General features: G+C 37.7%; 5 protein-coding genes and 1 pseudogene across 10 annotated transcripts; 1 reads left to right on the top strand and 5 right to left on the bottom strand.

Annotated features, from left to right (window-relative positions):
- Positions 1-205: 205 nt before the first annotated feature.
- LOC111294223 (nuclear envelope-associated protein 2-like) lies at positions 206-5,923 on the bottom strand. 3 transcript variants are annotated; one of them, XM_089743023.1, is made up of 6 exons: positions 5,668-5,898; positions 4,563-4,859; positions 4,297-4,400; positions 2,659-3,120; positions 2,419-2,520; positions 206-1,774 (listed from the first exon to the last, which is right to left on the bottom strand). In XM_089743023.1, exons 2-6 carry the CDS (start codon positions 4,768-4,770, stop codon positions 1,607-1,609), a joined length of 1,044 nt encoding a protein of 347 aa, XP_089599149.1. In that variant the 5' UTR covers positions 4,771-4,859; positions 5,668-5,898; the 3' UTR covers positions 206-1,606. The 3 variants fall into 3 exon arrangements, with proteins under 3 accessions (XP_089599149.1, XP_022743193.2, XP_022743192.2); XM_022887458.2 differs by having other exon boundaries at positions 217-1,774; positions 4,297-4,404; positions 4,567-4,953; positions 5,668-5,913; XM_022887457.2 differs by having other exon boundaries at positions 218-1,774; positions 4,297-4,404; positions 4,567-4,859; positions 5,668-5,923.
- A 767-nt stretch (positions 5,924-6,690) lies between these two features.
- Positions 6,691-10,258, top strand: LOC111295639 (uncharacterized). 3 transcript variants are annotated; one of them, XM_022889216.2, is made up of 3 exons: positions 6,691-8,847; positions 9,022-9,141; positions 9,537-10,258. In XM_022889216.2, exons 1-2 carry the CDS (start codon positions 6,751-6,753, stop codon positions 9,031-9,033), a joined length of 2,109 nt encoding a protein of 702 aa, XP_022744951.2. In that variant the 5' UTR covers positions 6,691-6,750; the 3' UTR covers positions 9,034-9,141; positions 9,537-10,258. The 3 variants fall into 3 exon arrangements, with proteins under 3 accessions (XP_022744951.2, XP_022744948.2, XP_022744953.2); XM_022889213.2 differs by having other exon boundaries at positions 6,691-9,141; XM_022889218.2 differs by lacking the exons at positions 9,022-9,141; positions 9,537-10,258 and having other exon boundaries at positions 6,691-8,543; positions 8,663-8,797.
- Positions 10,259-10,365: 107 nt separating this feature from the next.
- LOC111295642 (uncharacterized) lies at positions 10,366-11,666 on the bottom strand. Its single transcript, XM_022889221.2, has one exon. The coding sequence runs from the start codon at positions 11,546-11,548 to the stop codon at positions 10,781-10,783; it is 768 nt and encodes a 255-aa protein (XP_022744956.2). The 5' UTR covers positions 11,549-11,666; the 3' UTR covers positions 10,366-10,780.
- A 373-nt stretch (positions 11,667-12,039) lies between these two features.
- Positions 12,040-16,980, bottom strand: LOC111295640 (uncharacterized; annotated as a pseudogene). The gene is made up of 3 exons (XR_016327306.1): positions 16,267-16,980; positions 15,519-16,009; positions 12,040-15,425 (listed from the first exon to the last, which is right to left on the bottom strand). The product of XR_016327306.1 is annotated as an uncharacterized LOC111295640 (transcript).
- A 131-nt stretch (positions 16,981-17,111) lies between these two features.
- LOC111295641 (Pyridoxal phosphate (PLP)-dependent transferases superfamily protein) lies at positions 17,112-20,371 on the bottom strand. Its single transcript, XM_022889220.2, has 2 exons — positions 18,616-20,371; positions 17,112-17,403 (listed from the first exon to the last, which is right to left on the bottom strand). The coding sequence occupies exon 1, from the start codon at positions 20,009-20,011 to the stop codon at positions 18,620-18,622; it is 1,392 nt and encodes a 463-aa protein (XP_022744955.2). The 5' UTR covers positions 20,012-20,371; the 3' UTR covers positions 17,112-17,403; positions 18,616-18,619.
- A 349-nt stretch (positions 20,372-20,720) lies between these two features.
- LOC111294997 (uncharacterized) lies at positions 20,721-24,220 on the bottom strand. The gene is given in 9 exon segments (XM_022888322.2): positions 20,721-20,966; positions 21,382-21,532; positions 21,685-21,788; positions 21,917-22,060; positions 22,308-22,375; positions 22,378-22,461; positions 22,834-23,029; positions 23,267-23,348; positions 24,024-24,220. Coding segments are annotated over 8 exon segments (897 nt in total). The 5' UTR covers positions 23,339-23,348; positions 24,024-24,220; the 3' UTR covers positions 20,721-20,888.
- Positions 24,221-25,135: the final 915 nt, after the last annotated feature.

The following is a 25,135-nucleotide window of genomic DNA, read 5'->3' as shown; positions in this document are numbered from 1 at the left end:
CAAATCTATACCCTATGGGAATTGAAACATTGAATGGATATCATTTGCAAAGGGATTGGACTGGCAATAAAAAGGGGGTAATACTTAAAACCCCAGATTACATTAGTACCCGTCCGGCAGGTATAACCGTTTTGACAAATATATGAGCAAGGTCAGTCTATATTCACTAATTCACTAAAATCTCGATTTTAAATTTTTAGAACAAATCTGAAATTCAAATATCTGCTAAACGGATCAGCAATTTCTTATGTCCTCAAAAAGAAGAATAGTGGAGATAAAACATTGGCTTGGAGAGAGAGAGAGAGAGAGAGAGAGAGAGAGAGAGAGAGAGAGAGAGAGAGAGGGGCAAAATCAAGAGTTTGATTACGTACTACCTCACCTCTCCAAAATTAACAACCGATTAATTTCTTTTGGATCAAATACAACCGATTTTCTCCAATGTATCAATTTACGTAGAAACATATACCTTAATTAAGACGCCTATCATTTTATTTCCCTTCAATTTGTCAAGATAGCAATTAGCATTTGCTAGTCTGGCAGCACTAGGACTCTAAAAGTCAAGCTTTCAGCCAAGAAAATAAAAACTCTATGACAAGAAGCAAACGCAATAATTATAGTTTCAGGCCGGATGCAAGTGTCACGGATCTAAAGAGAAGTCCTGAATCCCACATCGAACATAATATGAAGGTCCTTGGAGTATAAAAAAATTCACACCATCTCCGTCTTGTGAGGTACTTTTTGTAGGACAAAACTGTGAGGTCAGGGGAGCTCGAGCGGACAATATCTCACAAGAGTATGAACTGTGACGGTCAGACTGATCTGAGACGCCGGAAGAGTGAATGCCCGAGTCCTGGAGCCACGCGGGTTCGGAGCTTAAGTCTCGACCCGTGACAAGTGGTATCAGAGCCAACCCTAAATTGTTCGATCCACGCCGAGCACCTCGAGGGAGGCAGGCAGGGTGATCAGCCTTCGTGACGAGGGCGTCACGAGGTTAGATGCGAGAGAATGTCACGGACCTAAAGGGGAGTCCTGAATCTCACATCGAACATAATAGGAGGATCCCTGGGATATAAAAAGGTTCACACCATCTCCGCCTTGTGAGGCGCCTTTTGTAAGACAAAACCGTGAGGTTAAGGGAGCCAGAGCGGACAATACCTCACAAAGAGTGTGAACTGTGACGATCAGACTGATCTGAGACACCGGAAAGGTGAATGCCCGAATCCTGAAGCTGTGCGGGTTCGGAGCTTAAGTCTCGACACGTGACATAAGGACTAACGTTCCTATCATATGTAATGTAGGCCCCGCAACGCGGGATAAAGCATGAAGAATTGGTGACATTTTGTCTTGGTGATGGTGTGCACTGCAGCTAATGAGCCATTATAAGGAAACAGGAAAAAGGACGAAAAAATTGTCATGAATGTTGTCGGCATAACAATGAAATCATCTCAATGTAGCTCACAACGAGGGTAGATTTGATTTCGACTGATACTAGGAAAAAGATCCTTTACTACATACATCTAAAAGCCTTTCTACGAGGGTAATGGCTCTACGGCTTTCCTAAACTCTTCAGGTATTCATTTACACCACATCTAGATAACTAAATCAATCAGCGCTTTGAAAACACCACCAAGATCAACATTGACATGGAAACTACAATCTTGAAACCAGAGGTTTCCCAGAAATTCTGTTTCCCCGCACCCACAACTCCACATTGTTGTTTTGCTGCCAGCTGATCTTTAAGTTCTTTTAGAGCTTTGTCCCTGCGCTCTCCCATCTGCCAAAATTAGTAGGATGAGCTCACTGTATGACATGCAACTGAAAATTACTCCAAAAAAATGTGTTTGTTTTATTAAAGGAGTATGAAAGGACTTAAACATGCCAAGGGGAATATGTTTGTAGAGGCTATCCAAGTTACGGAGTTGGCCAGATAAAATAAAAGTAATGTAGTAAAATGTTTAAAGTGGACAATATGCCTCCAACTAACAATTCATGTATTCATATCAAATAAAATATTGAAATTCATGCATTTTATTATGTTTTATACGAAAATTATATATTAAAATTCGTGCTAACATGAAAACATAAAATATATATTTTTAATTTTATTAAACTCATATAATTATTATTAAAATTTTAATCCGTATCACCCACATGTCTTTTTGGTCTATATTTATTAATTGGAGAACTGAAAAACTTGGCTCGTAAGCATGCTCAGCACAAGAAATGGGCCAATTTGTACAGAGGGCCCAGTCGACTAAAGGAAAGTTCAAACAGGGATCTAAACAAATAAGGAATCCAAGCATTTTCAGTTCTGATGCAAAACAAATATTTAATAAACAGCTCATCAGTGGAGAACTAATTAGCAGCAGACGATCATTAGAATCCTATTTTAGAAATGAAGCAAGATATTAACATTACCCTTTGCAGTTTTCGTGTCTGAGCACGAGCTTCCTGGAGACAAAATTCCAACTTCAACACCCTCTTTTTCAGTTCCTGATCAGCTCGCCGCTGTTTCTCTAACTGCTCCATAAGATCATTAAAAATCCAAAAGATCATTAAAAATATATTACAAATGTATATATTAAAGAAGGTAAATGGTAATAAAATTCAAAGGATTTTTTTTTTTTTAAGGCAACTTATGCATATACATAAAAATACCTGTGATTCCAATTCCTTGGTTTTGAGCTTCCAGTGGGCTGACATAATCCTGATTTCATCTTTCAGTCTGGCTATTTCTTCATCCTTCACAATCAAAAGCTTATTAATCTTTTCAAAATTCTTGGGAGAAACCTCATCCAACAGTTTCCTGAGGTCACAGTCCTTGTTTACTCCAACCTTAGCAACAGCTTGCATGATATCATGCTCAATTCTCAAAACCTCATCTTTCAACTGCTTTTGGGAAAATTCCCTTGCTTGAAGATCCTTCTGCAAATTATCTAGTTGCTCTCCTAACCTAGTTACACGATCCTCGTGCTCTTTCAGTGAACTATTCTTCTCATCTAACTCCTTTAACAGTGCTAAACACTGCAGCTGTGCTGACTGAGCGGATGTAGCACTAGAATCAGCAGTTGCTTGAGAGACTGAAAGCTGTGATCTGAGATCATCCAATTCCCCACGGTACTGAGAGTCAATTACAAACACATATCAAAATCCTACAAGTGGATTACGCTAAACAAAAGAAAAATCATTGAAGCAGCACTACCGAAGGAGACACACTTCACATGAAAACTAAAATAGATAATAAAGTAGAAAAAAGTTTATAAATGCTGGCCCAAGATAAGCCTCATAAACATCCAATTTGAAGGCAACATGGTAGCGTGACTAGTGTAATTACACTTCACACCGTTGCATTTCACATAAGATCATTTTCTTTTCAATATGCAAAGACATATTTGAGCTTCTTTAAAAATGAAATAGGTGAAAATTCAATTATGATCTGACAGCACACTTGTTAAAAATAGATCTCCAGAGTTGGAAACTATCACGTTGTAAATAAAATTGCTATCTAATCGGTGCCTTCTACACAACACCAAAAAATATCTCAGCAATTAGTACAGGGAATACCATCAAAGGTCTCAATAGGTGCATTATTTCTATCAAATAACATGAGGTATAAAGATTTAGCATCTTTTTTCAAATATAATTTAACAAGAATTTAACAACCGAGTAAGAACATTATCATAACTTATTGCTTTTATGCTTAAGTTATTAACATGCCTCAGTTAAACTAGTAAAGTTACCTTTAGAAATGTGAAAGCAGTTTCCATCATGCCTCAAATTACGTAGATGGGGACGAAATAAAGAGTGAATAAAACCAACTCTTAAATAATGCATCAAATAAGTAAATTTAGAACTAGGCAAAATATGAGACTGTTGTATGGGTGCATAACGTTTAATTTTGTGACCAACCTAGCTTATCTTATGTGTAAAGACAATAATTTCCTGACTTACACCAGTTAAAATAAAGAAGAAACATTAAAATAAGATAAAAAAAAGACACATGGTCACCTTCCCACGATGGGCTCCGCCAAAAATAACCAAAGAGGAAAAGTCAAAAGGCACGCTAAAAGATGTGTGGATCATCAACAACTTTAAAAGATCAAGATGCACAAAAAGAAGCTATTTATGTACAGATCAACTCTATCACCATAGCAGATAATACAATCATTACGGAATGATGGGTTAATTCCAAATTATAAATCAACAACTGAAAATGAGACATAATCACAGTATTACATGGCTAATTAATCAGCAAAAGAAATGACAAAAATTCAAGAACCGGGATGTAAGTGGGACCTTCTCGGTAGCACTGGCTGAGGCCTGAAGCTGACTACTTCTCTCCTCTAACCTTGTCTGCAATCTAAAAATCTCCTCTTCCATGTTCCTTGCCTCTCTTTCTGCTTCCTGATTTTTTTTTTTTTTTTAAAGCGTAAACAAGTCTATTTGTAAGCAAATTCCAGTTGACCCCACAAGCAAAGACCCATAAAGAAAGAAATGATTCAATTGAAAATTGAAAGTTTAACACAAAAAAACACAAAAAGAAGGGCATCATCAGCAATCACTTGCCTGTCTTGCTAGGGTTTCTTCAGCAAATGACTGCTCTTGCGATGCCAAACGGCTCCTAACCTCCCTCAACTCCGCCGCTAGCGACACCACGTTACGCCGAAAACTTTGTTTCTTCTCATTCAAATCCTTCAACAATGGATCAAAATCCCTTGGCAGAATGGGTGGGGATGACGATGAGCCGGTTGATTGCTCAGAAACTGACATCAGGGATAGAAGCTCTTGATCCAACGGTGAGTATGGCGTTGTTGTTAAAGATATGATAGTGAATGCATCCACAGGACAGAATCAAGACCCTTGAAGAAAAAAAAAAAAACTAGTGACTTAGGGGCAGGGTCTTACTACTTGTTTGCAGCAAATGTCTAAATGAAAGGCATTGCCCTGTGATATCTGCATGTGAACATGATGGTTGTGCATTTAATTTAAGTGGAGCACAAGCAACTATTGTAATATATAATAATAGTAATAACACTCACAAGGTTTAAAAAAAAAAAATTTGAGAGAGAGGGGAGTTAAGTGCAAAGAGCGGTTCCAAAGTTTGATTTCAAAGTTGAAAATTTTTAAGCAATAAAATGGTTTTGACCAAATTAGAATTTTAGTAGGGAAAAGAAATCTGGTCCAAGACGAGAAGCGAAGAGAAGAGAAGCGTATATGTACTTATCATTTATGGCAGCTAATGGAGTCGTAGAGGTGTTATATACCACGACCATGTATAAGTCTTGTAGTATTATGAAGACGAGAAAGAAAGAGAGATGCTTCCTCCAGAGGGCAAAAGAGAGAGAGAGAGAGAGAGAGAGAGAGAGAGAGAGAGAGAGAGAGAGAGAGAGAGAGAGAGAGACAGCTTTTACAATTTGAAAAATGGGAAAACAATCAAATTCATATTTGAAAATGGAAAATTTTTCTGCGGAAAGTAGAAACCCTTTGATTTCCAGTCCAGACAGAATATAACAGAAAGATGAAACGCCTTACTCACAAGTCGCAACTCGAAAAGAGAGAAAAGCCAAGACAAACAAAAAAAGAAACGATTTTGGCTTTTACAAAACAAATCTGCTCGTGAGAGAGAGAGAGGGAGAATCATGATAAGAGGGAGAGAAAGAGAGTTACCACTTAACAATACCAATAAACCATAATAGCAGCTTCTCTGCTCGCTCCAAAGCTGTCTCAGAGCAAAGCAGAGCAGAAATGAGTTTTTTGTCCTTGGTTTCTTTGAATCTCAAATTGTCAATCAAGGTTAAGCTTGTCCTTGTGCTCTGTGGATTTTGTTTGAGTAGTGATCAGATGGCGGTGAAAGAGATAGGATCAGACGGTCAAAAATGGAATCAGAGTAAGATTAGACGGCGGGCGATACTAATTAATTAATGCTTTGTATTACTAGATTGATTTCTTTCTTTCTTTAATTCTTGTTTGGTAATGTTAACGAAAATGGCGTACTTTACATAATTATTTGTCGTTTTGGAGGATTATATTATATTAGTCTATCGCTATTCCTTGTGTTTGAAGCGACATCTCCTCGCACATCCACCAGTCAGAGAGAGAGAAAGAGAGAGAGGGTGCACGTTTATTGTTATGTGTTATGTCGTGTGTAACAGAGAGAGGGAGAGATTAGGTTCGGTTACGAGGTTTATTATGTCGTCGCACATCCCACACAGAGGAGAGAGAAAGTGCTTGTTTCCGAACCTGGGGTTTACGTTGATCATGACAAAATCCCAAGCGGTCTTTTGTTGTGGATTCCCTTCGGCCTTTTCCCTTATCCGGTTTGGGATTCTGAGTTTAGAATTGACATTTTGACTCCAGCCTCGCCACTTTGGCTAATGGGAATCTTGCCGCGTGGACCTTCTGAGTCTCTAGGGGATAGTGGCCTGGCCTGGTCCATTGCTTGGTTCTGGTACGTTGGGCTTAGCTTCCTCATTGCTTGATGGATTGTGATGGCCCAATGGCAGGGATGCAAAATGGTGAGCAATAATTATACGAGTAAAGATAATTCAACCACCCCTGTAAACCGTAAAGCGTATCTTAACTCTTTACCATTCACATGAAACTGAGAAAATGGATCAACTTCAAACCTAGGAAAATTCAGTTTCTCTCTATACCTGATAGCTCCTTTGTTGCATCAATAATCAGGTCAGTCGCCTTCTCTTTCTTTCTTTCCCCTTCTTGTTTGACTGTTTATATGTACCTCCGAATCCAATGCTTCTAAAGTTCTCAACTCTAAAATTTTCCAACAAACTCCCTCCGTGCCTCGATTTACCTGGGCGCTACTTCTCCATTGCTTACGCCAATACTCTCCAACTGAAGCCCGAAACCGATCCCACCCCTCCATATCTTGACGATTTTGAAGCAAAGATTAGGTTTTTGACGAATAATCTATACCCAGATAACTTAATCAGGGTTTTGGATAATACACACGATATGAACTCAGCTGTCAAGATTTTCAAATGGGCTGCCCTACAGAAACGCTTTAACCACACCGCTGATACCTATTACCATGTCATTTTGAAACTGGGTTTGGCTGGAAATATCAAGGAAATGGACCATTTGTGCCTAAATTTGGCAAGAGATAAATGTGTAGGTACGGAGGAGGGTCTTGCTTCTTTGATTGATTCATTTGTTAGACATTCTAAGCTAAATGAGGCAATTCGGGTTGTTGTGAATATGACATTAGGTGGGTATAATCCCTCTATTAATATATTTAATGATTTATTGGGTGCTCTTGTTAAAGAGAAAAAAGATTTCCAACATGTGTTGTTTGTTTATAAGGAGATGGTGAAAGTAGGAGTTCTACCCACCGTTGATACTTTGAACTCTTTGTTGGAGGTTTTGTTTGAGACAAATAGGGTTGAGGCAGGCTTGGATCAGTTTAGGAGAATGAGAAAGAAGGGCTGTAGTCCTAATGTTAGGACCTTTGAGATTGTTATAAAAGGTCTTATTTTGAATAGTAGAGTTGATGATGCAGTGCTTATTTTGCATGAAATGTTGGAGATAGGGTGTCAGCCAGATCTAAGTTTCTTTACCTGCACCCTGCCATTGTTTTGTCAAGAGAACAGACTGGAAGACGGAGTTCATCTATTTAGGCTGATGAGAGCATTAAATTTAGTGCCAGATTCACTAATTTGCAGAAATTTGATTCGTTGTTTATGTATGAACCTTCTTTTAGATGATGCAAATGACATTCTTGAAGAGATGATAGAAATTGGTGAGATTCCTCCTGTTGATTCATTTGTGGACATAGTTAATGGATTTTGTGAAGGGAATAGATATAGTGAGGCAATACATTTCTTGGAGAATAACTGTGGTAACTTAAGTTCTCCACATAAAGCACTGCTTGGAGGTTTCTGTAAGGCTGGTAAATTTTTTCTGGGAAAAAGACTTCTTGAGAAGATGTCTGAGAGAGGCATAGCTGATTGTGATTCTTGGAATATTTTTATCAGATGGATTTGTGAGAATATGGGCATCGATAAAGCTTATGAGCTTCTTGGAAGAATGATTGTACAGTCAGTAGTTCCTGATTGTGGCACATATGCAGCTCTTGTGGTAGGTACTTGTAAATTGAACAAGTATGAGGATGCTTTAGAGCTATTTTATTACACTCATTCCAAATTATGGGTTTTGGACCCTATATGTTATTCTAGGCTAGTTGAAGGCCTTTGCAGGGTAGAAAAGATTAAAGAGGCTGTTGAAGTATACTATAACATGTCTAAAAGTGGATGCCTCCTTGAAGTCACCACATTCAATATGTTGATCAAGGCTCTATGTGATGTCAGAAAGGTGGATGCAGCAGTCAAGCTGAGATCATTGGCTTATTGTTCTGGCACTTCTTGCACTAGTTTGACTTACACCACTATCATGCTTGCCTTGCTTAAATCAGAAAGAGCTAAAGATGTCTTGGTAATGCTTTCCCAAATGCTGATACGGGGTCGTACTGTTAATTTAGAAGCATATTGCATCCTCATACGAAGTATGAGTGCCCTGAATCGATTTAGGTATTGTGCACTATTTTTCAAGTTAATGCTTAATGAAGGTCTGCTGCCTGATTCGGAGACAATGCATGATCTTTTATATTGTTTAAGTAACCATTTTCAGTTACATTTGGTATTAACAGATATTGATAAAATTATTTCTAGAAGGGAAATTCTGGATTCGGCCATATTTAATCTTCTGATTAATGGCCTCTGGAAAGAAGGTTGCAAGAGTGAGGCTCGTCTTTTGTTAGATTTGATGTTGGAAAGGGGTTGGGTTCCAAATGCTACAACTCATACATTGTTGATTGGATCCAATGTCAATAAGGTAACAAGCAGGGGAACGTCAATTTATGAAAATTCAATGGAGCAAGATAATGTTAGCAACATTCTTGCTGAGGGATTGGGGAAGTGATAAAAAGCTTGATTTCAATATGGTTTTCTGATCGGGCCATGCATCCATTTTTTGGTGGTACATTCTGTCCCTATTGTAAAATTGCAGGTCATGCCCTGATTCTTACCCCCAGGAAGATCAAAACTAAATCATGACCTAGTTTCTGGCTCTGGTAGGCACTGTGTGATGCATTTGTCTTCCATGGCATTAGAATTGTGGTCATGCCAGGTTAGTATGTTTTTTCTTAATTTGTCTTCCAATCTGTAAGACACTATAATGTCCTTGTGCATGTCAAATAAACATACATATGCCAAAATATTCAGAACTAGTGCTTTGTGTGTGCATGGTTGGGAGGGGACTGGTAACTATACTCATCCTGTTTTTACTTCGAAACAATACGTTTAATATTTCTTTTAGATATTGCATATCAGCAAGGATAGAATTCTGGGATTTGAAGTCCAGATACCATAAGAGATCATTTAGTTGATCAAGATGAGCATGGACGTATTTGGGGAAAAACGTAAAACCAGGATTTTGTAGAAAGCTAGTCAAATTATTGAAGAATGCAAGCCTTCACTTCTCGAACTGCTGGAAAGTTAACCTCATTCCTTTCTCCTTTGCAGGTGATGACTTCTATTTTGACATGGTAATGGATCCATCTGATATCAACTGGAACATTAACTACTGAAAAGAGGCACTGTCCAATTTCCAACGCTGAAATGGTAGCAGCCTCAAAAACCATGAGAGATCTCTGGTGAATGATATAACCCTCAGAATACCATGACTACTTTGGCTATATATGATTGATTGGTTCCACTACTGTATGAAGCTGGACGGAAATTCTTCCCAGCTCCTCTTTCTTTCCCAAAGTTACGAGGGATATAATTTGCCGGGTAAAAGACTACTACTAACGAAGCTGAGAGCAAAATTGAGAAATTGCAGAGCTGATTGGGCTGGGACTGCCGTCCATATGTGCACAATAGCCCCTTTTGTCCGGGGTTCTGCCCCATTTATGATCCCCTTTCGGTATAGGGGACCGCAACCGCCAATACTGCTGGCTGCTAATACAGATATTGCCATTGCCAAGCACTCTTATCTGAAGGTTTTGTTTTGTTTTGTTCTTGTATTTTTTTTGTTATTTTTTTGTTTTTCAAGAGGGAAACGAAGTTCACTTGAGTGCTACAGCCAGATAAGAAAGTAAACATAAGTAGTAAATTTATGGAGAACTAGCTTGGGATTTGGCATGAGACGAGTAATGTAAAATTGCATACATACTCTGTATTGAGTTCAGTTACTTAGTAGTATCTCAAACGGTTTCAAAATTCAATAAATCAATTGCCCAGAAGGATCCCGTCTATGAAGAATTAACAGAGCACTTGAATAGAAACAAACTTCACAGATTTGAACGATTGGAAGCGACAATCAGCTGAAGAGGGGCCGAATCAGGAAAGAAAAGGAAAGAACTAAAGAAACGGTGTAAAAAGACTTAAGCAGCATATTACAGCACAAATGTTACGTGGTCTCAACCGAAAATGTTTACATGATTAAAGAATTGAAAAGTACTATTACTTCTACTTAGCAAAAACAGATTTCTTGAAGATTAAATCAAACTCAGTCTTACCCATACCACGAATATCTGTATGCAGTGGATCCCTATTTATCACAAGGATGAAAGAGACAATCATATGGTAACAATGCAAGTGACAAAGATAACTCTCAGCGTCAACAGTACATCAACCCATCTGCAAACCACCAGTTGTCGCTTATCGAAGTTTCGGCTGCGAACATGTAATGCAAGTATAGTAAAAGAAATCAAATTCAATGTACAGCCTCTGTTTCAAGCTTGAAGCATCCAGGAAAAAAAACCTCAATTGAGTTTAGAATCAATATCCTCGACCTTAACAAGACTATCTTCTATATGGCGCATAAGATCAACATCTATATCTCCATCACCATCAGCCTTGTCTATGTGCAAGTCCTCAACCTTGGCAAGATAGGCATCCGAGAACTCCGCGGAGACATTATTCTCATGCTCCTTCTTTCTGGCCATGTCCTTGCTAGTAACAAGGAGTAGATTTTCGAGGGCCTCCCTTGCCCGCTTTCTTGCAAGCGCCGCCTCCCTTACCTTCCTGTCAGCCTCGGCCCAGGCTACAGTGACGGCCTTCCCCATGGAGGAGGCGGCAATCTTGGCGGCACAGAGCAAAGCTAGAGCGAGCTTCTTGTCAACCTTATTGTCACTGAGAGGAAAGAAACAGAAAGAGGAGTCCTTGCAGGGCGGGCAGAGGTAAGAGGAGAGTAAGGTGTCTCCGGCGCAGTGAGAGTGGGTGAAGGAGGAGCAGTTGGAGCAGGCGACACGCCTGGAGGGATGGGGAAGGGAGCCGGAATAGAAGGTGAAGCAGGCGGGGCAGAAGGAAGAGGGGTGGAGGCGAAGGACACAGGAGGTGCAGAGGCGGCGCAGGATGCCCAGAAGACGAACTTGGTGGAGAAAGTGGGCAGCTTGGGCACGGCAGTTGCCGCATTCTTTGGATGGAAATGGATTGCTTAGGGTTTGGTTGCTGAGTTTGGAGGTGGTGGAAAGGTTCATGCTCATATTACCATTCCTACTACTATTACTAGTACTCATACTCGTAGCCATGGCCTCTTTACTTCTTCAGCCCTCCTCCGCCTCTGGGGTTTTAGTTTTACACCATTTCGTCTTTTCTTTGCTACTGCATATTTAGGGTTTATGTTTTTGACTTCTAAAAAGGTCTTATATACATATTCATTTTTTTTTTAATGAATATATATACATATTCTTAGTTTTAGTATTATCTTGATATAGTCATGTACTAATTTCATATTATATTTTATTATTATTATACTATAATAATATTCCATGATCTTCATGTACCATTATTATATTTTTTTTATCTAAAATTTTTTGTATTTTAAATTTTAATTATTTCCAAATCGAATAGAACTCTAATTTTATAAAAGGAATAAGCTTTTTTAATTTTTTTTTATTAATAAAATTTGAAATCTTACTTATAAAAAAATAAATTTTTTACCAATCAAATCTTTTTAATTTATTTTCAATTTAAAACTTTAAAATCTCGCTTTTTTTTTTTTTTTTTTCTACTTTAGAACAAATTATCTTCTATAATCTTGGCCCAAAAGAAAAACCCTTTCTTCCACAGTTAAAAACCCTTTCCCTCTTTAACGAATCGAGCCAATTGCAAACCCCTTTTTGGTTGACAATTCCCACCATCCATCATCCCTGTCACTTCCATTCTTTTCTTTTAAACGGCAAAAGGGAAAGCAAAATCTAAAACAGATATACAGGTGCTTGTGATTGAAGGACACGAGAAACTGACTTAACTAGCGTCTTGTTTCTTATTTCCCACCATTCCAGATTTATATACATTTTCCTCTTTTGGTATTTCTTTAGGACTAAACTACCGCAGTCATACTCATATAACACTCCGCAAGTATACGGCTCTGAACCCCACTCCACCTTCTTTGATTTTCGGTCGTCAACATGATCTACCTGTTTCTCGTGTATTAGCATTTCAAAAAGCAGGTATCAAAATGAAGCATTTACCGTGCTAAATCCAGATGCCATCTTATCCAAATATCAACCTACCAACAATCTTCCACCATTGTTGAGCTTAGCATATCCCAACTCACACTGTACTTGGCTTGCCCAAATGGAAAAGGAACATAAATTCACAACTTAAAACTGATGGATGGAAAACCTAATCACTCTCTTCCTGATTTTCCACCAACGAATTTTGATCCAAGTCGATGGTAATATTCAGCTTCCATCAAGCGGCGTAGAAATAGCTAGTTTAACAAAACCTTTAACTAGGGACTAACTAGAGTTAGAAGTATACCTAAGTAAAGAATTGTTGACACAGAAGAACTACCATTAGATACATCAGCTACCATCGGCCCATCGCTCTCGTTATTAATAAATATTAACACCACAGCTCCCACTGTGTCTTTCAACTACTTCAAAAGAGTTGTTAGATGTACAGAATCTGATGCACTTGATCCTTAATGTGATCCCCATACAAAACATTTAAGAGGACTAGTTAGTTGAATGGCAACAGCAACGGACCTGGAAAAAAATGGACCTAGCTAAAAGGTAATTTTTCATTTCATTATCAAAGGCTATCAGCATCCACAGAATTCTGCAAACACATCAAAAATATTCCAAGGTATACACTTGACAGCAATATGAGGAAAGGAAAGCCTTGTATAGATACAGATAAGTGAAAAATGCAGATGATCTGCCAACTGTAAATGGAAACCCAACAAAAAACTTATAGTTTCCAGTGCAGCACAGAGATAAGCATGTCTCATACAAACAGTAGGATACACTTGTGGAAGGTGCATGTACAGATGCACATAAAACGCCATACAACAAGCTTGCTATAAAAAATGGGCTCTCTGCATGAAAACCAGTCTTAAATCCAATATGCAATGGAATAATGTCATGCCACTAAATTTTGATGTATTTCAGTGAAAAATGGTGCAAACTTTAAATGATAAAAAGCTAATTCTTACACTGTCCCAACACTCTACAAGAGCTCTTTGCAAGTGGACTTGTTGTGCCCAAGACCCTTGCATCTACTGCACTGGAGTCGCCACTTCATTACCTCTTGTGATCCAACTTTCTTTGTGGTAGGCCGAACTGGTGGATGACATGTTGGTGGAGTTACAGTCACTAGTGCTTGTGAAGAATATTTCTGTGGAGGCCTGTCCACAACTGGAATAGGTTGTATAGACTCTGCATATGTTAATCTGTAGCTCTCAGTTGTAAAGTATCTGGAGCAATAATCATATGGGCTTCATCCAATGCAACTCATAACAGCAATGGCATGGCAGCATGGTAAACCAGTAAGTTGCCAATCTTTACAACTACAATCCCAACGATCCATGTCAACCACTTCAATGGACTCACCACGAACCTCAAATATGCTACCAGTAGTCAGTAGCACTTGAAGGGGATGGACTTTCAAGCTTTCCTTTTCCAGCTTTTCTTCCATGGATGGAGTCAGCCTTGTTAACCTCTGATCAGAATCAGCCCTAAGGTTATAAATTAACTCCATGTTCTTTCCCTGTATGACATTAACCGTCTGTGTTATAGGTAGTTCGTGAGCATCTGATGCCCAGCTGTAAAAGAGTTCCCCAAAGTTTGATGTCATATGGTTGTATCTAGCACCCTGGAAAAATGAATTTGCCCAGTTCTAGGGCTCACTTTGTATGATCCAATTATAAGCTTCCAGCGAAATACTTTTCATGCTCTCAAAACTCCTCTGAAAGCCTTCAGGTCTAAGTGCAAAAGCTGCAGCATATAGGTCTTCAATCATAAGCTGTTTCACCTCATGAGAAAACTGCCCTTTCAAGTCTCTAATGAGTTGCTCAGTTAAGTAGCGCAGACAATAACCATGATACGACCCCTTGAAAGTTTCAGAGATTGACTCCCGGAAACCCTTCTGTCTGTCTGCAATAAATGTTATAGGACAAGATGTTGACAGAGCTGATTTCAGTTGTAACAAAAACCAATGCCAGTTATCATTGGTTTCTGCATCCACAACAGAAAAAGCAACAGGAAATACACCGTCATCTCCATCTGCAGCAGTTGCTGCCAACAACATGCCTTGATATTTGGACTTCAAGATTATGCTATCAAGAAAAAGGAGACACCTGCAACCTTGTACAAAACTGCACACAGAGGCACGGAATGAGATAAAGAGGCGATGGAAACTTGAGTCTTCCTTAGTGGTGAAGCTAACAGACTGCCAGGATTGGTCTCCATTATCCTTTCACAGAAAAATGGTAATTGACTATATGCCTCCTTACACAACCCTTGAAGCTGCTCCTTGGCAATTTCTTTCCCCCAGCAGGCCTGAAAGTAGTTCAGTTCTATCCCATATTCTTGTTTAATGTCATTTACAATATCCTTTGGTTTGTAATTTGGAAAAAGTTTCAACTTCGCCTTAATTATACTAGCTACTCAACTCCAAGTTGCCTGATGCCCAGTTGTCACAACAGCCCCATCACAAGTATGGGTTGGAGTCATCCTCTTGATACATATTAGCTGAGTGGTCGATAACCTTGACGCATGAATTCTCCAAGGGCAGCCTTCTGCTTTGCACTTAACAGTCACACGATGACTATCATTTTTTTTATACCTAAATGCAAATTGATGTGCAATGGCATATTTATGTAATGTCTCACGAAACTCGTGAACACCACTGAATCTTTGCCGCAGCACTGTAATTGTATTCTGCCACTGCTGAGCACCTTTAGCATGCTTCTCATTGGCAGAAACAGCAAGAGGAAGAATAGACGAAATCTCAGGTGGCAAATCAATTTGTGCATCAATATGATTAACGTCATCAACAATGTCAAAAGAGACCCTAAGAGGAAGACTGGGTCGAGTGATGTCATCCACAATGTTGTCCACAGCATCTAGAGGTTCATCAACTGAAGGCACTGCTTTAGACAAAGTTGTCTTACTTGACCTGTAATAAAATTAAAAAAAGAAAAACCCTCAAAATTAAGTCAATAACTCAGGAATTACAACTAAGCTTTAGCTTAGAAACGAAGAAAACTACCTACTGGCTGGCATGTTAGAAACATCAGGAGCAACAATTTCTTCCATTATGATATAAACATCAGGAGTTACAAAATCCCCATGAAATTTGATCATCCGCTTTAAGTCCTTGTCATTGGAGACAGTAATGAGAGTCTTTTTATTACCAGGGAGGAAATATTTGATAGACATAGTATTAATGCTACAACTAAACATTTCTGCTACGACTTTCCCCTCTTAGCCTAATGGTTAAGAGGCCGGTTGAAAGTCATATTGGCGTGAGTTCTACCCCGCCATCCCCCCTCCCCCCTTGTAAGGGCACTAGCCCTCCTTTGCAACAAAAAAAACATTCTGCTACTTCCAGCTTTAAGTCATTGAACTGCATTTGATCATAAATGTCTATTGCATGAGCATCACTGCATCACCTCCTCTATATGAGAACAAGCCATCCTTGTCAGTCTCAAATTCTCCACCAGATTGACAAATTACTATGATCTTTTTTGAAGCCATAACCTGCCAATCATTTGAGAATTAAAAACTGCTTCAGGGATAATTCATATACAACAATCAAGTCGAGCATTGGGCCAAAAATCTTTCCACTTTTTATTTTTAATAAGAAATACATACTTATTAAGTCCAAAATATAAAAAGCCGGAATTGTTCTTTTTTTAAAACAAAAAAGGTAGGAATATTTTGATGCATAAAGGAACGAAGAAACTCTAACCAAAACAAAGATAAGCAATTATTGGGAAAAGTTGGAAAGCGCCTACCTTGAATTGTGAGGAATTTGAGTGTAAATGGAAGGGGTGGATTATGATTCCCCAAATCCCTAATATTGGGGCTTTTTTTTTTTTTTTTTGAGGGTGGGGTAAATTTAAATCAATTTGGGACTGTCCCGACAACAAACAGACAAAAATCGCAGAGGCCGAGAGAGAGAGAGTGAGGGTAAAAGGTAAATTCAGAAGTATAAACGTTGGTTAGTGGCTAACTTTTATTGTTGCTGGGCTGGATTAGATTTTGGATTCTTCGTAGTGTTAGAGGTAGATTAATCTACGATACCTGTCGATCCGATATATTTACAAACCTTGCTTTCAAAACCAGGGTGAGGGGGCATGGTAGGTTTTCCAAAGAGTTCCAGCCCAGGGTGACTGATTATATTTGTTGCAATTGGTACGTTACACTGCAGTTTGTCAACAAAATGAAAACATAGTTTATACATCAAGCCTACAATTAGCCCACAACTTATTCAATCCATATGCAAATGCAAATGAAAGCAGATACATTGGTTAACTAGCATAGATTCCAACGTCTACTCCAGGGCTCTGCCGTATTTGCCTCCTCTTCAACATTCCACTCTGATTTTTTCTATTACGTCTTATGTCACATTGGTTATCCTTCTCTCTCTCTCTCTCTCTCTCTCTCTCTCTTGGTAATCAGAAAGAACAAGGAATGGAGGATAAGTGGGTGTTTTACCTCTAAAAATAAGAGCAGTATGCTATTCTTCTTTTATTGCTTAATGCTACTTGGTCAGTTGCATCTAATGAGTTGTTTCTTTTTCCTCTTTTTTTTGGGACAATATGAGGCGGTCTTTTTTTGTCTTGTTTGTTTTGCATCCTTTTTACATCAATAAAAGCATACGATGTTGAAATTAGTCCTTAAAAACATGTACAAAAATGCTCCTTACAGCCCAACCAACACACATGTTTATCTCCTTAACCAATTTAGAGATATCTAAGATAAGCAAACACTAAACTCAGCAGCTACAAAGCATGTCTGTCTCTCTTTGACATTTCTTTCTGGCAATTATGGAATATCATGGTACCGAAACCATGAAAGGAGGCGATCCAAGCCATGTTGATGACCGTGGCTCTTATTCAATCCAAATTCCAATAGCACGCATTGTTCAGCTGCACACAAGTTGAGCATTACATGTCAACAAAACAACTAAATAAGCAATTGAGTCTGGTTCATAGCTTATAGCATTAAATATTTTTTCAGATATAAGGATTCCCATGTTCCATGAATTAGGCAAGAACATAAATATATAGATGTCTAACCTACTCAGTTACCAAAATAAATAAAGCATTCTTCCTTGGATTTAACTGCATATACACACTGTTTCTTTTGCAAGAAGCCTTTACCATGCGTAGAGACATTTGCTTTTTATGCCCAAGTTTAAGAGGTTCCACTACACCAAGGGTATAAAGGATTTGAATTTTATAAATGTAATTATTTCCCAAGTTTAAGACTTAAGAGGTTCCGCTCCACTACAACCAATTATATCACCAACAGATGGTTTTTTACAGAATAATTAATGTCACCGAACACCACCACCATCCATGTCTGGAATGCAGCTACATAGCTGATTTAATTGGCAATTGAACTTTGTTGATTTCAATTTTCAACCAAGGGATCATTACATTACTCCGAAAGGTGTATCTGATGGTTTGGCTTTGGCAGCCATACATATGTCTATTTAAGTATGCGAACTCTTTTTCTCCTAATGCTATATGCTAACTCTTTTTCTCCTAATGCTATTAAAAAAAAATGTATCACCCTCTCTAAATGCATTCCGCGGTTAAAAAACCTATGGCTTTGCTCAGTACAATATAAATACAGGTAAAATTCACTTTTTTTTTTTTTTTTTGAAGAAGTAAAATTCACTTTAAAATCTATTAGCAAGAAAATTCAGCAGGGCCTTAGATATAATATGGTCAAAGCAAAGTGAACACAAGACAAAAGCATGGACAATAAAGTACTCAATTCATGATTCATAAATAAAGGCAACCGAAGACAAGAAATGACTAACAGCTTATCTTCTAAAAGATGTTTTCTTTTAGTTGTAAACAGTTAGGAGTTAAGCACCTAAACATTCGAAAAGCAAGATGCAGGGTCGAAATGCTCTTCAATATCCAAGGAGGAAAATTTGGGCATTTTTCATAGGTTTAAACTATATATTAGCTAAATATAAGAAAGATGCAGTACTTGAAAAAAGAGCGAAAAAGGGGGAAAAAAATCACAATTTAGTGCAATATTTAACAGGCAAAATTTAATCACACATTTAATCATAAACCAATAGCCAAAAGAAGAGCTCAATGAATGAAAACAGCAGCACAAACCTTATCAATTGGGAAGAGATGCACAAGTGAATGCATTGTGAACAAGTTGATTTATTGCATCCCTAAACTTGTAATAATCGTCAACCTTGTTGTAAACTTGATAAGAAATTCGAGCATACCCTGTTACTGGACCAACCTCACCATCCTTTGGTGCTCGATAATATATTGGAACTTCAACACTAAACTTGTCCCTTAAATATGTTCGTAATTTCAGCGTGTCTTGATCACTAGAAATTCCCAAACAAGCAGGTAAACCGACCATAACCATGCTTGAACACATCTCTGGAGGACAGCCAAGATGAGTTCCCCATGCTTTGACCAACATCTCCCCCATCTCAACAACAGCCTCATGGTTCCTTTTCTTGATTCCATCAATGCCGCCTTCAAACCTATTGATAAATTCCAAAACCTTCGGAACCACCAACTGGGCACTATAATCCCTAGTCCCAATCCAAGCACTTTCTATAGCCAATCCATTCCCATACTCATGGGAAACCACAGGATGATGCAAATCAGAGCTTTCTGTGGACCTTCTACAATACAAGAAGGCGACAGAAGGTGGGCAAAAGAACCATTTATGCAAATTACTAGTGTAAAAGTCAGCCCCAATTTGTTTCATATCAACGTCAACACACCCAATTCCATGAGCAGCATCAACAAAGATCTGGTCAACCCCTTCCTCCCTACAAATCCTAACCAATTCTTTAACGGGAATGACCACACTAGGCATGGAAGTAACATGATCGATGACAGCTAATCTCACCCTCCTGCCATTTTGTTTCCCTCTCATTAAAGCCTCCCTAAACTCTTGCACTATCTCAACAACAGAGTTAACAGGGAAAGGCAAAGGGACCTCAATCACATACCCGCCAGCGCGTGTGACATAAGCTTCAACGGACTTCTTGACAGCCCCATAAGCGTAGTGAAGCATGACAGCGGCATCGCCAGGGTGGAACCTCCCCTCAGCGAACCCCCAAGCGATCTGCTGCAGCACAATGGCGGCGGCGGTGGTGGCGTTGTCAACAATGGAAACCTCATCAACATGATCTGCGTTGACCATCTCCTTGATAATGTTTCTGGATTGGAGGATTCTGGACTGGAGCTGGTTGAAGTAGAAGTGGTCAGGCTGTTGGAGCCACTGGAGTTGGAGGTGCTGCTGGGCAGAAAGAACAGAAGAAGGGCAGCAGCCGAAGCTGCCGTTGTTGATGCGGGCGATGGAAGGGTCGTGGTGGGAGAACTCAGAGAGGATATCGGAGGGAGTGATTAACAAGGGTGGAGTAGGGGCATGCAATCTGGGTTTCTTGGAAAGCTGTGATTTTGGGTCAGCTGCAGAGGCAGAAGTGCCGTTCATGGCGCTGGTATTTGAATTGGTTTGAGTATGGAGAGGAGAGGCCATGGAAAGGAGAAATGACGAGAGGAAGAAGGGGAAAGTATTAAGGAAGAGAGAGAAAAAAAAGGGTTAAGTGACACTTGTAACTCTGTTAGTTCAAAAGAGTAAAAAACAAACAAAGTACTGTTGCAACTTTACTTTTATGAGATTATTGTTATGTGGATGTGGCGCAATATCAGACAGCACTGACTGCTTCCCGCATAAAATTTACATTCAATACTTTGGTGAAGTTCATTAAAATTTTTTAAATAATTTAATAAAAATTTTAAATTAACAAATTCATAAAATTTGATATAAAAATCAATAATATATAAAAATATTATGAAAAATATTGTTCATAATTTTTTATAACTTATTTTCTGTTAAAAGGAAAAAAATTTAATAACTAATAAATTATATTAAAACAAAAATAAAAATATATTATTTTAAATTTAATAGTTTATAAAATATATCTAAAATATAAAAAAATTTAAGATAATAACATCTTTGATCTTTAAACTTTAAATCAAGTTTTATTTTAGTCCTTTCTACAATGTAAGATGTTAAGTTGACCTCTTCCACATGACACCAACTAATATTTACTGACAATTTAAGCAATTTCATAATCAGAAAGACCAAATTTAAATAACTTTAGGCAACTGATAATTCAATTAAAATTTTTTAAAGACTATGGACCTAAATAAATAAAATTTAGGTCAAAGTTTAATATCCACAGTGATTTTAACTCGTAATTTATATCTTTTGTTCCACAAATAGAACTATTAGAACATACTTCACAGAACTTTTAATAGATAACTGAAAATACTGAATATTTCAAATTGTGCCACCATTGTCATAACCATCTTAATTACATAAGATAAGTGAGATACATAGCTAACTTTTTCTATTCATCATCACTGTCGTTTCCAAAACCTGATTTAACAGCCACTTTTGGTTTCTTTGCTGTACTGGCAAATGCATTCTGCAAAATGAGGGGAGAAAGTTGAGAAGCTTGCTCCAAGCATAGTCATCAGTCCAACAACTTTAAATTGGCAGCAGATTGAAGATTCAAATTTCCAGGTGGTTGTTCATTAGAATGCTATCCTTTAAGTAATTCTGGTCTCAAGCAACATCAGAAATACCAGAAAAATTAAATTCCCTGATAGGCAGATACATTTCCTATATATCACATGGATATTTTGAATTTACACCCGGCTTAGGAAAAAAGGGCTACATTAAGTCAATCCTGTATTAGTATTCAACAATAAAACCTAGCACCCAACAAAATATACGTTTTTATACGCATTCTAATGGAGGCCTAATAAACAGCATGCGGTTTATTGCTAATCTTAATACCTCTCAAGCACACAATAAAGTGTTATCCTATAATTGCATACCTTAGAGTTGCTGCTTTTAGAAGAAAAACCAAACTTTAGTGCCTTTCGCTGATGCTGATCAGCAAGGGCAGTAGCAGTAATAGGAGCAGAAGCAGTACCAGAACCAGATTCCTCACGTAGCTGCTGCTGCTGGTGTTTACTAGCACCAGCCCTATACCACATTAAAGAATACATAACAATATGACATGGGAAAAGGATAATAACTGATTAGCAGCCTTATAACATGCAGCTCAAATAATAAAGTAGAACAGAAAAATTATTTAAAAAACCATGGGGATAACAAAAGCACAATTAATTGGATACATTTGAGCAAACTTAGCCATCTCTCTTTCCTGACGTTGCTGCTCTCACTTTTGTCTATCATCACGACTGCTATTACCATGCATTTCTCTCATTTCTTTAAAGCGCTGCAAGCAAATAACAAATGATGCAGCATATTAGACAACATTGAAAACCATCCAAAGATCAAAAGAAGAGGTTGAAAAGGGGGAGTGCGTGTGAGACAGAGAGAGAGAGAGAGAATTGAGCCATTTACCTTTCTGTGGTTATGATCATATGAGCTCAGATGGACCTCAAATTCCATAGCCATTTTGTATTGCTTGTTGCAAAGCTCACAATAGAACACCTTATGCATTTCTTTTACCTCCACATGAATTTTCTGCTCACGTTCTGCTAAAACCTGGATTTTCATAATGTGCACGAAGCAGGCAGTAGAAGCCACCAGGTAATAAAAACTGCATGAAATTGACAAGAGCTTCCGAGGTTGATGTTCCCCTATGATATACCATTCTGATCAAAGACAGACATATATGCTATATGCTGCCTTTGGCTATCAGAGGACAGTTTTCACAAAATGTAAAGCATCAACCTCATTATTATCTATCAACTGAAACTTAACATGACTATCTACAAGTTTAACGTCATACCTCTCTCTTCTTTGCATATTCCTCAGTCTCCTCAACCTCAATATCTAGTTTCCTACGCTGAATATTTCTTCAGCAGTGAAGAAATCATCTTCTTCTTGTTTCCCAATCCCTAATTTTGGATCTCTAATCCCAGATCTTATTGGCTCGGTTATTCCTGTGAGTTAGCGATGAACAAAATAACTTTTAGCAACAGAATAAACAGGCAGTCAGGATTTGGAGTACCCAAAAAAAAAAATTGAAGAAAAGAGTCAACTTATGTCATAACCAAACAAGCTATGTTGCCAACTATTGGAGAATGTTAACCTAGTAATGAAACCTAAGCAGTGTTAACGAATTATTCATATAGTATTTAACCAGTATTATCAGTAAGTTCATGTTAAATTCCAGTTTAACATTATTTATCCCAGAATATGATCCTACTAGTCTTGAAAAAAAAAAATAGAGAACAAATAATAAAGAAAAGAAATGACCCCATAATACAGAAGGAAAATGCAGTAGAATAATAGGAATTTAATACTAACACCACCCTGTTCATCCTTCCCAAGACCCTTTCCTTTCCAACCCATTTTTTGAAGAAGTCTAAACCCAACATTTGAAGAATTCAACCTTGTATCTAACGTTGCTTGTTCCACATTATCCAGAACAACATTCTCTGTTGGCTTGTGATTGATTGGCAAGCGAAAATCTTCAGCAAAATCCTCAATGACAGAATCTTGGTACGCCTATTGCCGAAAGTGCAGATGATACAGCTCAATACATCAACAATCACAAATCTTGCTAACAAAGTAGGTAGATATGTTAAAACAGTAACTTTATCTTTGGATGCAAAGAAATATTGTAGAAATAATCTGATTAAATGTTTTAGACAGAGTTAGATGAGTCAGTTGATTTTCTTGATTATAGCCACCTCTTCACAAAAACAGAGATTGAAGAGATTCATTCTGAAATGGATTGCCTACCTGTTCTTCTTGATGTTGCTGTTTATCTCTCATGTTTGTCTCCTGGGCATTGTTGTATCGCCTGTAGTCCATTTTATACCACCTACAATATGAGGAATTAAAAAAAAAAAAAATAGTTAATCAGTCATGTTATTATTAGTGGGAAGAAGTAGGATTGGAAATCAAAGGTAGAAGACACTGAGAAGTATGAACGTTTGGTCTAGTCCAGTAAACATTTTGTTTAGTTATTAAGAAAACTTTTGCAATGACAAACCATAGTTGATTTTGTGTGATTTGAAGCATATTCAATATCATAATAGTGCAATCTGAGGCACATGGTGGGAGAAGAAAACGGAGTTTTTCTGTTTGAGAAAAAAAAAGTTAATAAAAGAAAAAAAGCAACAGTGATGCTGAGCGGCCACAGGAATTGATCTCACATGCACCCAACTACTAGCAGCTAATCATATCCATGAAAGAGAACAGAAACAGCTTTTAGGGTGTCAAAAAGCATTCTGGAATTAGGGCTTTCATTAAATTTGATTTCCAGGCTTTCTTTAAGAATCATCATCCACCCACCACACCCCCAAAAGAAAGAGAAGGGGATGAGATAGCATGAAGATTAAGTAGGCTAGCGAATAAGAAAGACAACAATTAGAAATATTTAATTGAGTAACTTGACTAGTTAGAAACGAAAAGGAAAGAGTAGGGATTAGAATTATTATTATTATTATTATTATAATCCAATTAGAAGTGAAAAGAAAAAAGAAAAGAGCAATACCAGAGCAGAGAAGCAGCGGTGTTCCTGAGACTCAGATCACAGATCCTCCCTCCCGTTCCCTTCCCTTCCCTTCCCTTCCCTTTGTCGTGGGATAACAAAGTAAAAGCATAAATTGATTGGACTTGAGAAGAGGAAAAGAGTTCGAAATTAAAAATATTCCAAACGAAAAAAAAATGTATTGTTCTTAATTAAAATAATATAAAAAAAAAAAGACAGTGTAAGCGTATATATGGGCTGCGCTGAATATTGAATTGGATTAGGCCCAAATAGATGTAGATGAAAAACACTACCCAAATATTACTCCATCCATTCATCCATCCAAAATTCTTTCTTATGGGCATTAAAACCAATCCTACTCCTAATTTCATTCAAACTTCAAACTGGATTACAACTTAAAGGTCGAACCTCCTAGCCAGCTACCACTAACTAACGTCAAAATTAGGCTTCTTAATTAATTTATACTTTCATATGTGTTAGAAGAAATTAATTAATAGCGTTAGTTTCCTTTGCTTATCTGGACCTAACTCATTACTCGTGTTTGATAAGCTTCCAAATTTATATTCCTCCTTAACACATAAAGAAGATGAAACAAATAAATAAATATTAAAAACAATTAAAACTATTCCAAACTCTGTTTGATTATTCAGTTCATATATGTCATAAAAAATAATTAGAAGAATAATTTAGGAAGATATGATTGTACTTGAGCCAAATTCTCATGCATGACAAGCACCACACCACTCCACTTGATGATTCATTCTGCCGACAAGTGACAACCAAACCAATGGTCAGCGTGCAGTTTCGGTCAAGTGGGAATGACGACAAGGTTAACAGTACAACTACTAGTTGTAGGTTATAGGGTTTTTTTTTTTTTTTTTTTTAAAGCAAGTTGTAGGTTATAGTTATATATATATATATATATATATATCTGTTATTAATCACTAGATGACATGAGTCATGATAGCATTGAATAATCCTGCAGGCACCAACAACAATTTTGCATATTTAAATTAAAATTTTTATGTTTACTTAATAATTAATAATGCCACATAAATATATTTTAATAATTTTAGAAGGCTACGTGTAATATCCTGGAGGCACCAATTATAATA

Source organism: Durio zibethinus, chromosome 14 (assembly GCF_047325235.1).
Source record: "Durio zibethinus cultivar Kanyao isolate XHJ-2024 chromosome 14, ASM4732523v1, whole genome shotgun sequence".
NCBI classification, from domain to species: Eukaryota; Viridiplantae; Streptophyta; class Magnoliopsida; order Malvales; family Malvaceae; genus Durio; species Durio zibethinus.
The sequence above is the reverse complement of the archived record's forward strand: the minus strand, read 5'-3'. Positions and strand labels throughout refer to the sequence as shown.